Source organism: Moschus berezovskii, chromosome 14, assembly GCF_049115385.1.
Source record: "Moschus berezovskii isolate FMDL1 chromosome 14, NW_MosBer_1.0, whole genome shotgun sequence".
In the NCBI taxonomy this organism is placed as follows: domain Eukaryota; kingdom Metazoa; phylum Chordata; class Mammalia; order Artiodactyla; family Moschidae; genus Moschus; species Moschus berezovskii.
Window position 1 is genome coordinate 17,670,069 of NC_142473.1, and position 13,926 is coordinate 17,683,994.

The following is a 13,926-nucleotide window of genomic DNA, read 5'->3' on the forward strand; positions in this document are numbered from 1 at the left end:
TGCTGTTATTGTTCCCCTGAACAGATGGCACAAGGCAGAAATCATATGCACGGGATATGTTGACTTCTCTTCATTATTTGGATAACCGCTTTGTTCAGCCTCGTCTAGAGAATTTAGTCTCTAGAAGTCGTTGGAAAGAGCAATACAAGGTATACAGTTTTATTTGTTTCTGAATCTCTGGTTGAGGGTGGGGTGGGATAGGACTGAGAGTCTTCTCATAATTTCAATAACCAGTCACACTTCTTAAATTAATCTTCTAAATTATTAGCATTTTTCTTTGTTAGATAATCAGCTTGTTTCTTGTCTCTTCTAAGGCTATAATTGTTTTAATCATTCCCACTTGTTCAGTTCAGTTCAGTCGCTCAGTCATGTCCGACTCTTTGCGACCCCATGAATCATAGCACGCCAGGCCTCCCTGTCCATCACCAACTCCTGGAGTTCACTCAAACTCATGTCCATCGAGTCGGTGATGCCATCCAGCCATCTCATTCTCTGTCATCCCCATCTCCTCCCACCCCCAATCCCTCCTAGCATCAGACTCTTCCAGTGAGTCAACTCGTCGCATGAGGTGGCCAAAGGATTGGAGTTTCAGCTTTAACATCAGTCCTTCCAATGAACACCCAGGACATCGCCCTTATGGCAGAAAGTGAAGAGGAACTAAAAAGCCTCTTGATGAAAGTGAAAGAGGAGAGTGAAAAGGTTGGCTTGAAGCTCAGCATTCAGAAAACGAAGATCATGGCATCCGGTCCCATCACTTCATGGGAAATAGATGGGGAAACAGTGGAAACAGTGTCAGACTTTATTTTTGGGGGCTCCAAAATCACTGCAGATGCTGATTGCAGCCATGAAATTAAAAGACGCTTACTCCTTGAAAGCAAAGTTATGACCAACCTAGAGAGCATATTAAAAAGCAGAGACATTACTTTGCCAACCAAGGTCCGTCTAGTCAAGGCTATGATTTTTCCCATGGTCATGTATGATTGTGAGAGTTGGACTGTGAAGAAAGCTGATCACCGAAGAATTGATGCTTTTGAACTGTGGTGCTGGAGAAGACTCTTGAGAGTCCCTTGGACTGCAAGGAGATCCAACCAGTCCATTCTAAAGGAGATCAATCCCACTTGTTATATCTATCCAATAATTAAGTAGTTATAAATGATAACTTTAAAACATCTCTAGGGCTTAACCCAACTGGTCAAAGGAGGAAATTGTCTCACAGGATGTTAACTGTTGCAGTTAAGAAGAGCTCCATTGTTAAAGAAGGTTGAGAAACAGTAGGTTTAACTTAACTGCTGGAGGGCTTTTCAAGAAGCATTATGTGTGAATTTGTACTGTAAATCATCAAGAGGGCAATATAGAATATAATACTTTCCAAATTGGTGCTTTACTATGAGGCTTCTTTTCGTAAAATACCTATTATTACCTTCTAGGATATTGGTTCCCATAATATCATTAGGGAAGCCCTGACCTATGTGGTCTTTGACATCCTTCTCTATCTTGCTGCTGCTGCTAAGTCACTTCAGTCGTGTCCAACTCAGTGCGACTCCATTGACAGCAGCCCACCAGGCTCCCCCGTCCCTGGGATTCCCCAGGCAAGAACAGTGGAGTGGGTTGCCATTGCCTTCTCCAGTGCATGAAAGTGAAAAGTGAAAGTGAAGCCGCTCAGTCGTGTCCAACTCTTAGCGACCCCATGGACTGTAGCCCACCAGGCTCCTCCATCCATGGGATTCTCCAGGCAAGAGTACTGGAGTGGGGTGCCATTGCCTTCTCCTTCTCCACCTTAAGATTTTGTAATTCTACCAATTTGGGAGAAGATTCTTTTTAATTTATAAGATCTAATTGATTCCATGTTATCCCCCTAGATTTCTATTTTTATGATCTCTAATGGTAAAGACTGTCCTATATGATTTACAAGACTTTTTTTCCTCCCTACTTCTTTTTACCTTTTAATAATTAGCAAGAAGAAAAAGGCAAGAGAGTAGAAGTTAAGTTCCGTATAGTCAGTCTTTCTAGCACCTAAATCATTAGCTCCTCTACCTCATTTTGTGTCAGGAGATTTGGCTTCATTGAACTGTGGTGCTGGAGAAGACTCTTGAGAGTCCTTTGGACTGCAAGGAGATCCAACCAGTCCATTCTAAAGGAGATCAATCCTGGGTGTTCATTGGAAGGACTGATGCTAAATCTGAAACTCCAATACTTTGGCCACCTCATGCGATGAGTTGACTAACTGGAAAAGACTCTGATGCTAGGAGGGATTGGGGGCGGGAGGAGAAGGGAACAACAGAGAATGAGATGGCTGGATGGCATCACTGACTCGATGGACATGAGTTTGAGTGAACTCCGGGAGTTGGTGATGGACAGGGAGGCCTGGCGTGCTGCAATTCATGGGGTCACAAAGAGTTGGACATGACTGAGTGACTGAACTGAACTGAACTGAATGCCTGTTCAGCCTTGTATTACTTGAAGATAAATTTTTCTTTTGTAATCCCATAACTGTCCCTTTAAACCTAAACCAGAAAAAAAAGAGAAGACTTCAATTTGGAGGTAGATTGAGTTTAGGGGGCTTCTCTGGTGGCTCAGCTGGTAAAGAATCCACTTGCAACGTAGGAGACCTCGGTTCGATCCCTGGGTTGGGAAGATCCCCTGGAGAAGGGAAATGCTACCCACTCCAGTATTCTGGCCTAGAGAATTCCATGGACTGGATAGTCCATGGGGTCACAAAGAATCGGACACAACTGAGTAACTTTCAGTCACTTGAGTTTAGGGCCACCATATATTTCTTTTTGACTTTGAGTGATTTTAACTTCCATGAATTCCAGTTTCTTCCTCGGATAGAGAAAATACCCACTTTAAAGGGAAATATTTACTAATTTTTAAGGTAAAGTACATGGCACAGCTCTTAAGATATGGTGTAATATGTATCGTTGTCTCTAATAGAAATGAAAATATCTTATTGATCATTTAATTTTGCCAAGTAATCTATATGCAAAGTAAAATATTTTATTGGCTCTTCAGAGTAACCCCCCAAGAAAGGCACTACTGCTGCTGTTGCTGTTGCTAAGTCACTTCAGTCATGTCCAACTCAGTGCGACCCCATAGATGGCAGCCCACCAGTCTCCCCTGTCCCTGGGATTCTCCAGGCAAGAACACTGGAGTGGGTTGCCATTTCCTTCTCCAGTGTGTGAAAGTGAAAAGTGAAAGTGAAGTCGCTCAATCGTGTCCGACTAGTAGCGACCCCATGGACTGCAGCCCACCAGGCTCCCCTGTCCATGCAATTTTCTAGGCAAGAGTACTGGAGTGGATTGCCATTGCCTTCTCCGAAAGGTACTACTAGTTCTCTATTTTAGGAATGAGAAAATTGTGACCCAGAAAAACTGAATAACGGAAGGTGAGAGTCCCTTGTACCGCAAGGAGATCCAACCAGTCCATTCTAAGGGAGATCGATCCTGGGTGTTCATTGGAAGGACTGATGCTAAAGCTGAAACTGCAATACTTTGGCCACCTCATGCGATGAGTTGACTCACTGGAAAAGACTCTGATGCTGGGAGGGATTGGGGGCAGGAGGAGAAGGGGACGACCAAGAATGAGATGGCTGGATGGCATCACCGACTCTGTGGACATGAGTTTGAGTGAACTCCGGGAGTTGGTGATGGACAGGGAGGCCTGGCGTACTGTGATTCATGGGGTCGCAGAGAGTCGGACACGACTGAGCGACTGAACTGAACTGAACACAGCTAGTCATTAGGCCAGTGTTTGAACCAAGCGCAAACCTTAGGTCTAGGGTTTCTCAGACTTCAAAGCCCATCTATTCTGCTGTAATATGTTTTGCATACTATGATAGGTTATGCAGAATTTGGATAACCCAATGTTGAAATAAAAACTGTAAGTTACAAGATAATATTAGCTTAAAAATTTAGACACATAGATAATCAATTCAGTACGATCTTGTTCAAAATAGGTTATACTGCAAGAAATAAATAATGTGACAGAGTAAACCAACAACAAAAACCTCAACAGCTTAACTAAACAAAGTTTTATTTTTCACTTGTATGTTCACTGTGAGTCAGTAGGGGTGTTCAATTAATTGCAGTCACTCAGGGAGCCAAGCTAATAGAACCTTCATCTCAATATGTGCTGTGAATTCCAGAGAAGCAGGAAGGGAAGCTGGTTAGTCACCTGTTTACTCTGAATGTCAGCCTATAGTGACACATACCATGAAGTACCATGAAATAAGAGAAACAATAAAAAGTACAAGACAATGTTGCTGTGAATTATAAATGTAAAAAGGAAACTACTAGATTCTTAATTACTATCAGGCTGATAGAGAATGCAGATTAGTGACCCTAATAATATGCTCATTGTGTGCAACTCAAATATCGTGGTAAGCTAATCTGAACTACTAATTAGAATAGGAGTGTCTAGCACAGGCTTATAGCCTAAGCAGAACTGCTCAAGCACAAATAATTTCACAGCTTAATAAAGCTTATTTATGAATGCCAAATATTTTCTGTTTATTCATTGCTAACTCAGCTCTTAGACTGGCCATAGCAATACTGGCAACCTAGCAATCCTAGTTTAAACTTGTCTACTTTAGTAAGCAACTACAGGAGAATTAAATTATTTCTGGGATATTTTGTGGAAAATATAATTCATGCAATGGAGACTAAATGTGATCTTGTTTTTTTCTTGATTTTTATTAACCTGAATGAATTGATCTTTCTTTTTCTGCTCATTCTTTCCTATTTTAACTAATTATAATAACATCTGGAGATAAGAGAAATACGAAGTAAATTAAAACCTTGGTAGTAATTTAGAAGTTTGACAGAAATGAAGCTAGTTTGTTTCTTCATCTGGTTTATTTTCTTTTAACAGCCTCAATTATAAATTTAGTTTTAAAATTTAAATATATCTTGTCAAATACCTACTGTGTGCCCAATACTACAGTGAGACATACCAGTGTGTTTTGCTCTTACATCTTATTCTATTATGATTCCTATTCTTAATTTTAATTTGGTTGGGCTCTTATGTTTTATTTTGTTGTTTTCTTTCTTATCCTTTGAACTTTCATTACATTTTGAAATTATTTTCAGGAGCGAGTAGAAAATTATTCTAGTGTAAGTATCCAATCAGAGAATCCTGAGAACTGTTCCTGCCAGGCTTGTGGGTTGCATCGCCACTGTAAATACTCAGTGCATTTATCAGGAAAGCTGTATAACACCAGGACCATGGAAACAGATGATTTCATGTCACACGATAAACAGGTATTTTTCCCCCTCTCATTTTAGTTCTCAGAAATCAGAAATTTTCAATAAATAAGGCTGCATGGTTAACCCTAAGTTCTTTTCACAAACGGAGAAAGCACCAGGAGAAGAAAAAAGAGCACAGGGAAAGAGTGTGCCGTTTTTTAATGTGAAAATGTGTATTATACATTGGATTCACTCCAAATTCAGTCAGGTACTGAAATCAGTGCATATTGTCTATGTGTACATCACCCAAACTAGGTGAGGGGTGTGAGGGAGAGGGGATGAGAATGAAAAGGGAGGTAACTGAGCCAGAGGAAGCAGAAATCCTTTTTGAGTCCCAAGGAGAATTTTACCCCAATGGAAATTTTAGGGCAGACCATCTACCAAATTGACAAACTACAAATAAATAATTAAAGATGCCTATAGATGATAAAGGGTCTGCTTGCAGTGTGGGAGATCAGGGTTTGATCCATGGGTTGGACAGATCCCCTGGAGGAGGGCATGGCAACTCACTCCAGTATTCTTACCTGGAGAATCCCATGGACAGAGGAGACTAGCAAGCTACAGTCCATGGGATCGCACAGAGTCAGACACAAATGAGTGACTAACACTTTCAAATTCACCCCAATAATGAGGTTTGAAGGAAAACTGTGCTTCAACTTAGACTACATCAGAAGTGTTTCAGAGCCTAGAACCATCACTGTGTATTTAAAGTACTATTAATTTTGAATGAGTAGACAAAACAGAAGAAAATATTTGAAATATTTGAAGAAAAGTATTTGATGAACAAGAGCAGAACAATGCAGTGTGAAGACAGAAAAAAAAGATGCAGATGCAGACTACTTCTGTTTATTTTTTTTTACTCTTTGTAAAATGATTACACTTAGAAATACAAAAAATATTAAAATTGAGAGCTTCCTCTGGACTTCCCTCCACAGATTCCTCATCCACTGATACACAGGACCAACTGTATATTTATTTTTAAAAATCCATGTCTACATGGGTCCATGCAGTTCAAACCTATGTTGTTCACAGTTTAACTATACTATTTTTACAGCTGTGGTTGGTTTAATCTGCAGATAGAGAAGCCCAAATGTAAAACTTGGGCATCTGTGGATTTTCGTATCAGGTAGGGTTCTGGAACCAACCCCTTGAGGATAGTGAGGAGTGGCTATAGTTTTAGCTACAACAGTCTTGGATAGGGTACTGAGATCAGAGCCCTGAACCACCAGCTTGCGGTGATATCTGAGGGCATTAGAGGAGAAGGAAATCACCTGGAGGAAAGAGACGTGAGATATGAAAGGCAGTTAGGAGGACTGACCAGTTTTTCAGTTTTGCCCAGGGTCTGTCCAGACTCCTCAAGACACTTAAGATCCAGTGAGAAGAGGCATTAGGTTTCAGGCAGATGGCCATGTGTAATAAAACAGGTGAAAAGTGAAAGTGTTAGTCGCTCAACTGAGTCCGACTCGTTGCGACCCCATGGACTGTATGGCTCCTCTGTCTACGGAATCCTCCAGGCAAGAATACTGGAGTGGGTTAGACAGTCCCTTCTCCAGAGGATCTTCCCGACCCATGGATTGAACCCAGTTCTCCTGATTCTTTACCATCTGAGCCACCAAGGAAGCCTAGCCACGTGTAATGCATTCATGCAAAGAACAGGCTGAGGGGGAATAGAATCCCTTAACTCAGCTGTTGCACTCAACATTTTTAGCTGTGCTTTGTCCCTCAGTCATGTCCGACTCTTTGCAACCCCATGGACTGTAGCCCACCAGGCACCTCTGTTCATGGGATTCTCCAGGCAAGAATGCTGGAGTGGGTTGCCATGCCCTCCTCCAGGGGATCTTCCCAACCCAGAGATCAAACCCAGGTCTCCTGCATGGCAGGCGGATTCTTTACTTCTGTGCCACCAGGGAAGCCCAGTGTTCCAGAGACCTGGAAATAGATAATAGACTTCTTCCCATCCTTCCTCTTTTCTTGAAGATCTTTTCTCTTTATTCTCCATACTTTAATTTCCTTAAGGAACTGGTTGCTTCTCTGTATATGAGGGCCTAAAGAAATACCTCAAAAAGCTACCCACAGTGTTAAAAACATGTTAAAAATGTGCATAATGCATGTCTCATTGTACTTCCTTGCTTTAGTTTGTTAAACAGTGTTGATTTACATTTCCACGTGTTGTGTCTAATAAATTACAGATCAGATTATTTCTGTTTCTTTGCAGTCACCATCTTCTGCTTTAGGAAAATTTGATGACAATTTTTAGTTTTGTTTCTGATTAATCTGGCCCCTAGTACACACTGATAACTGAGACGACCAGGTATCTTCAGATTTATCAGTTCATAGAACTATACTAACCCTACACAGTGGATTAGTGATCATTTATATATCACTTAACTTATCTGCTTTGAGATAATCATCATAGAACTTACCATTTCTCTTTCTCTCTGGCAGTTTTTTTAAATATTGTCTATCTTGTTAGAATACCATCTCTCTTTTTTTTTTCTTTTTCTTTTGGCTACACTGTGTGGCTTGTGGGATCTTAGTTCCCCAACCAGAGACTGAACTTGGGCCCTTGGCAGTGAAAGCTCTGAATCCTAACCACCAGATAATTTCCCCCCAAGTAGTGTCCTTAATGTTTAGAAATGCAATTAGTTAATGAAAAGTACTCTCTAAATACATTTCTGGACATTTAAGGACACTGTTCTAGAAGTATCGATTTGATTTACTTGTGTTTAGAACTTCATGTAAATAGAGTGCTACAGTATAAGCTGTGTTGTACTGTATACATTAATTCATAAGGTATAAGGCTGTAACAATACAATGAAACAGGGAAGGGGTGAAAGGAGAGGTCCACTTGCAGTGTATGCAGCAACTATGTACATTTACTGTGTATATTTACTGCTTTTTATGAAGCCTTACTAACAGTGATTTAGGCTCTTCCATATAAAATGTGCTCACATTTGGGGGAAAAAAATAGTATGAGAATATTCTAAAGGTAATTTGGGGTTTATTGACCTCCAGTGTCAATAAACTAAGTGTAAGGTAGACACCAAGAGGTAGGAATTGGAAATGAAAAGGATTTTCAATAGATAGTTTTGTTTCATACTGGAAAAAGAAATTAAAATAGAAAATCTTAAACACTTCTCCTTTCCTTTTGTTCCAACTCAAAATCTCTATATAAATAAATTCTTGTTTTGTGGAAATACAGAATACAATGTAATAAAAACAAAAAAAATGTATTATTCTTCTACCATATTTTACCCAGACCAGCCATAGATTTCTCCTGCATCATCTACTTGAATGGTAGAAATGGACTTCCCCATAGAGTTCACTGCAACTGTTGTAGTATCTTTTTACTTAAAGTGGGAGGTATTGGCAAGTGAACTGTAATTTATATGACTGGTTTGATGATAATGTTTCAATGGGAACAATACTTAGAGTAAGCAAGCCATGAACAGTAATACCTGATTGTTTCTGATGATCTGAAAAACAGATTTTCCCAAATCATAAACAGAAATATGGATGTGCTTTTCCCCTCAGCATTTTGAAATTTTAAGAAACATTAGAAGATATCCCAAATGCCATGTTCACAAGATGATGCATCAAAGCTGTTACTGGCTGTCATATTTAACTTTTATTCATTTTTGCCAATATACTTTTGTATTGTTTCTTTAACTCATCGCCTGTGTGAGCCCTACAGTGTGACTTCAGAAAAACAGCACAGTTCTTTGCCAGATAGAATGCAAGTTGCACTGGTCAATAATGTAACTATATCACTCTTGCTGAATTCACAGAAGTATAACCCATCATGTATATAGACACAAAGACAAATAACATTAGTTAGGAGGAAGTTTGTCTATTTCCTGAGGTTACTCCATGAGAATAAGATTGGTCATGTTATAAAGTTTGAAGTCCCTTCTGATGCAGTTTCTACAATGAGTGAAATAATGTAGGTACAGTTACATTTAATGAGGTCAGTGCAGTGAAACTGTTTTCCAATTTTAACTATAGGTGTGTATAACAAAGTGTACATTTAAAACATTCTAAAAGAGAATGGATGGTTGAGTTCACAAGAAGAGTATTCTTAATCATAAGATCCTAGAAGTCCACATAAACATAGAAATCAAAATTTTTACAGTTTGCTAATAATAAAATATTAATGTGTATAATTACATCAGACTCATTAATTAAGGGGCTTCCCTGGTGGCTCAGCTGATAAAGAATCCACCTCCAATGCAGGAGACCCCAGCTTGATTCCTCGGTTGGGAGGATCCCCTGGAGAAGGGGTAGGCTACCCACTCTGGTATTCTTGGGCTTCACTGGTGGCTCAGACAGTAAAGAATCTGCCTGTAATGTGGGAGACCTGGGTTCGATCCCTGTGTTAGGAAGATCCCCTCAAGGAGGACATGGCAACCCACTTCAGTATTATGGCTTCCCAGGTGGCACTAGTGGTAAAGAACCCACCTGTCAATGCAGGAGAGGTAAGAGATGCAGGTTCAATCCCTGGGTGGGGAAGATCCCTGGAGAAGGCAATGGCAGCCCACTCCAGTATTCTTCCCTGGAGAATCCCATGGACAGGAGCCTGGAGGGTTACAGTCCATGGGGTCACAAAGAGTCAGAAACAACTGAAGTGACTTAGCACACATTAATTAAGATAAAAAAATATAACTAAACACAAAGTTATTTTTTACTTTGCAGAACATTTTGGAAAAAAATATTTGGTTAAAAGCGCTCTATTTTTAATATTGGTATGAGAGCCTGTTTCAGTTTACATGTTTGTAACAGGAGTCCCCAACCTCCGGAATCTAATGCCTGATGATCTGAGGTGGAGCTGATGTAATAATGATAGAAATGAAGTTCGCAATAAATGTAATGCACTTGAATTATCCAAAAATCATTCCCCTGTCCAGGTCTGTGGGGGAAAAAAAATTGTTTTTCGTGAACCTGGTTCCCAGTGCCAAAAATGTTGGGGATTGCTGGTTTATAAGCTAGAAAATTATCGTAATTCAGGCATTTTTACCTCAGTAACTGTATGTATAGTAAGCCTGTGTGCTTTTCCTGCTTTGGGGTTATGGCTGTCCTTTTGCCTTACAAGCCATCTTTCTCCTCTTTCCCAAACTTGGCTAACTGTTTTCTAAAGACTTAGTTTACACATCACCTAATTTAGAACTCTTCTTTTTTCTGGATTGTGTTAATTGTCCCTTCTCTGTACCTTGACTGCCTCTCATGCATTGCATTTGGCACATTGTTTTGTAATCATTTGTTTTTTTCTCCCAGCAGTGTAAATTGCCCTGATACAGGTAGCACATATTTTATTTCTGTATCTCCAGTGCTTAACTCAGTACTTGAAACACAGCAGTTGCTCGGTTTTTTTAACTTGGTTGTATAAATAAAAGAAGGTAAAGGAATTATTGTATAAAAATTTTGAAAAATAATGCATGGATTCTATTTTAAAGAAAATCTGAAAACCAGAAAGGCTGTACTTTCACTGCTATATATTAATTTCATATACCACATGATGTTTATTTCTTGATTTAGGTGTTTACTGTTGGCAGAATTTGTGCTGAGCGAACCAGAATTTACCATAAACTGAAACATTTTAAATTCGAGCTGTACCAAGAGTGTTGCTCCATTGCAAAGACAGAAGAGGTTGAGGATGAACAGGTTAAAGAAACAGTGAAAAGAATTTTCAGTCAGTCAAAAAACAGTGGCTGGATTAAGGAGGTAAGGTGAATATAGAAGAACCATTTCATTCAGTAGGTTCTGGAGCCTACTACTGATCAGCAGAAGGATTTGAATTATGAGAATAGAAGACAGTGACTTTCAAAAGAGAACCTCTCCTTCCCTCCCTGTCTTTGTATTTTCTCTTCTTCCACCCATTCCTGTCATGCTTATCATTGTTGTGCCCTGAATAGGTGCCCTGATGTTTTGAGTGTTCACTTAGCTCATCAGATAAATTTTAATCAGCAGTAATACAGTCCTTTAATGAAGGACCTCTGTCCTTTCACTTTTATGTATGTGTGGTGTTCCTTATATATTAAGTCCCCTTATTTTCTTTTGACAAAGTATAGGACTCACCTCCGCTTGTCTGCTTCCTGTCTTAGAGCAGTTCTTGTGACCTGAGAGTGAAGAAGCCCCTGGTGCCGGTCTGAGGAAAGGACCTCGGCTGCCAGTTCTAATACCAGCCACATCCTCCTCTTGAGGACGTGGGACTGAACAGTGGGCACTGTAACTGAAGATCAAGGGGAATGCAGAGGTTTCAGGCCACGGCACTGATTTTGATCCCCCCATATCCTGTTGATCACTAAATTTGATATAAAGGATAAAGTGGGGGTTTTGAAGAGTGCACTGGATTCCCGAAGATCTGCTGGCAGCTCATAAGCTCTGGTCTGCTCACAGAGCTTTTAGAATTGTTATGGTACGTGGAAAGAATGCAAGGATGCTAACATGATCACAGCCTTCTAAAGCAAGTCTAGTTACATGACTGTATAAGAGAGAAAACATAGGAGATTTCCAGGTATCAACTCAGATAGGAGTTGATACTCAGATCAACAGTATATTTAATCTTAAAAAAAAAAAAGCCTGGGTTATTTATATCATAGGGAAATTTGTAAAAGAGGAAAATAAAAAGAGAGCTTAGAGAATAAACTTATGAGCCAAGGGAAAGAAAATGAGAACAAACAAATCAGGAACTTCTTCGGACGTGACATGTTCCACAGGGGTGTCCTGGGCTGTAGAATGACATCAACATTGGTTTCCCTTTTGACAATTATCCACCCACCACAAACCACTAGCCGGGGATCTCCTTGCCTGCTCCCTACATCTGGACCCTTCAGTCGTCTTGTTTCATTTTACCCTCTTCAGCTTTGTATCTTTTACTTCGCTTCCACTTCTCTCTCACTCACAGTTCTTTCCTCCCTATCCTCTGTGCTTTTTCATTTGCCGTAGGAAAGAGCCATCACTTAGCCAGTAAGTTCCAACTTCATTTTCCTCAGTGACATGAAATTCTTAAGTGCTTTTATTGATGCATCGAAGTGTTACCAACCCTCTAGTGGAATTGAAAGATCTTTTGGGACACCAATTAAAAGAATTATGTACTAGTGATACAAAATTACTGTGTATTGTATATACCATATAATAATTAAACTTCTTACAGAAAGAAGTAAAAGCATTTCCAATGTACCTTAGAGAAAGCTTAACAAAGTTTGTGACAACAGAAGGTACCTGCAAGAAGAAAAAGATTCTTAAGAAAGCCAAGTGTTACATTATGCTTAAAAAAATAACACAGCATTGGGCATTGAAAGTATTTCAGGATGGTGCATATTTAGGACAACATGCATATTTTTTCACATAAAATACCAAAGAACTTCATTTTCTTTTTGAGAGCCTTCCTACTTTAAAAATATTTGTCAATAGATATTCTCAAAAGATTTCCTAGAAACCAAAGAAGTTTATTAGCCAATGTAAGCCCAGAGGCAACTTCTTGTGCTATGATTAAATTGCAGAGTTTATCAGGTGCCCTGACATTTCTCCACATCACTCCACCTCCCCGTCAGAGTGTGTTTGCCTTTGAGCAGTAGCACTGCCTGTGTTCTTGGGATGCATGCCTTCTTCTTGACCACAGCTGTCCTAAACCTTTGGAATACCTGGGCTCTGCTCGAGTGGCATGTCCTTGGCTTTTTTGCTCTCAGCTATCATGTGAGGCTCTTCTCTCACCTTACACAAACTCTGTTCCTCTCTTTCCTCCCCCAGCTCATGTTTCACACCTGGCTTTTTCCCTTACCTGCTTCTTCCTCCAAGCATTTTTCTTCCATTATCTTGGGATCTCTCCGAATTTCTTCCCAAAGACCTGCCAACTAGACTGACTTCATTCTTCTTATTCTTCCTCCTAACAGTTGAACTAGGAAATCTGATTTTAACCTAATGACATTAAAAGGATAGGAGCAACTCAAGTGTAAGAAAAGAAGGAATGATAAGGAAATTATGATAAAATATATAACAAATATAATAGTAATACATGCCTCGTTCTAAATTAGAAGTGAAGAACATAATGTCATATGCCACTGGCAAATGCTGACAAACGATTTTTCTCTGAGAGTACCTGTGATGGTGGGATTTCCAGGGAAGTTGAAGACAGGATTGTTGGGATGGGGTAGTGAACACAGAACACCAGGAAGTGAAGAAAGTACATCCACAGGGACGTCAGGTTTCAGCCCCTATCACCATAAATGCCAGAGCTATCAACACCGTCTCTAATTTTATTGGAAGCAGAAGCAGAGCTCATAAGGAGAGCTAAGAGACCGTTCGGTCAGTTCATCTCCCCAGCGGAAGGAAGCACTTGAACTCTGCCAACCTTGAAATCTCCAAACCGTCCCAGCTCCTCTCTCCTCTTGTCCGGCCCTGGTCTTTACTCTCCATCTTCATTGCTGTCACTCAGATTTAGGTCTTCATTACCTAAATTATTATAGTAGACTCATAACTAGCTGCCAAACCATTCTAGACTGGATGTTTTACCCTTAAAAATATATATATATATGTATATATACACCTCAGATCGTGTCAGTTTCCTGCCCTAACACCTTTGGCAGCTTTCCATTGCCTGTCACATTTTTGCTAAACTCTGTAACCTAACATTTCATACTTTTTATTTTCTGACCACCTCTTTGGTTCAGTCTTCTCTCTCAGTTCC

The 13,926-nt window shown here is 39.9% G+C and overlaps 1 protein-coding gene across 7 annotated transcripts in view; it reads left to right on the plus strand.

Moving 5' to 3' along the window:
* CCDC82 (coiled-coil domain containing 82) overlaps positions 1-13,926 on the plus strand; it is a 34,574-nt gene that overhangs the window by 19,003 nt on the left and 1,645 nt on the right. For 6 of the 7 annotated variants that reach the window (XM_055422905.2, XM_055422901.2, XM_055422898.2 and 3 more), the window contains 3 exons: positions 25-149; positions 5,088-5,258; positions 10,776-10,961. In XM_055422905.2, coding sequence (XP_055278880.2) covers positions 25-149; positions 5,088-5,258; positions 10,776-10,961 — 482 coding nt within the window. The remainder of the gene's footprint in view (positions 1-24; positions 150-5,087; positions 5,259-10,775; positions 10,962-13,926) is intronic. The other variant, XM_088842893.1, reaches the window with a different exon arrangement.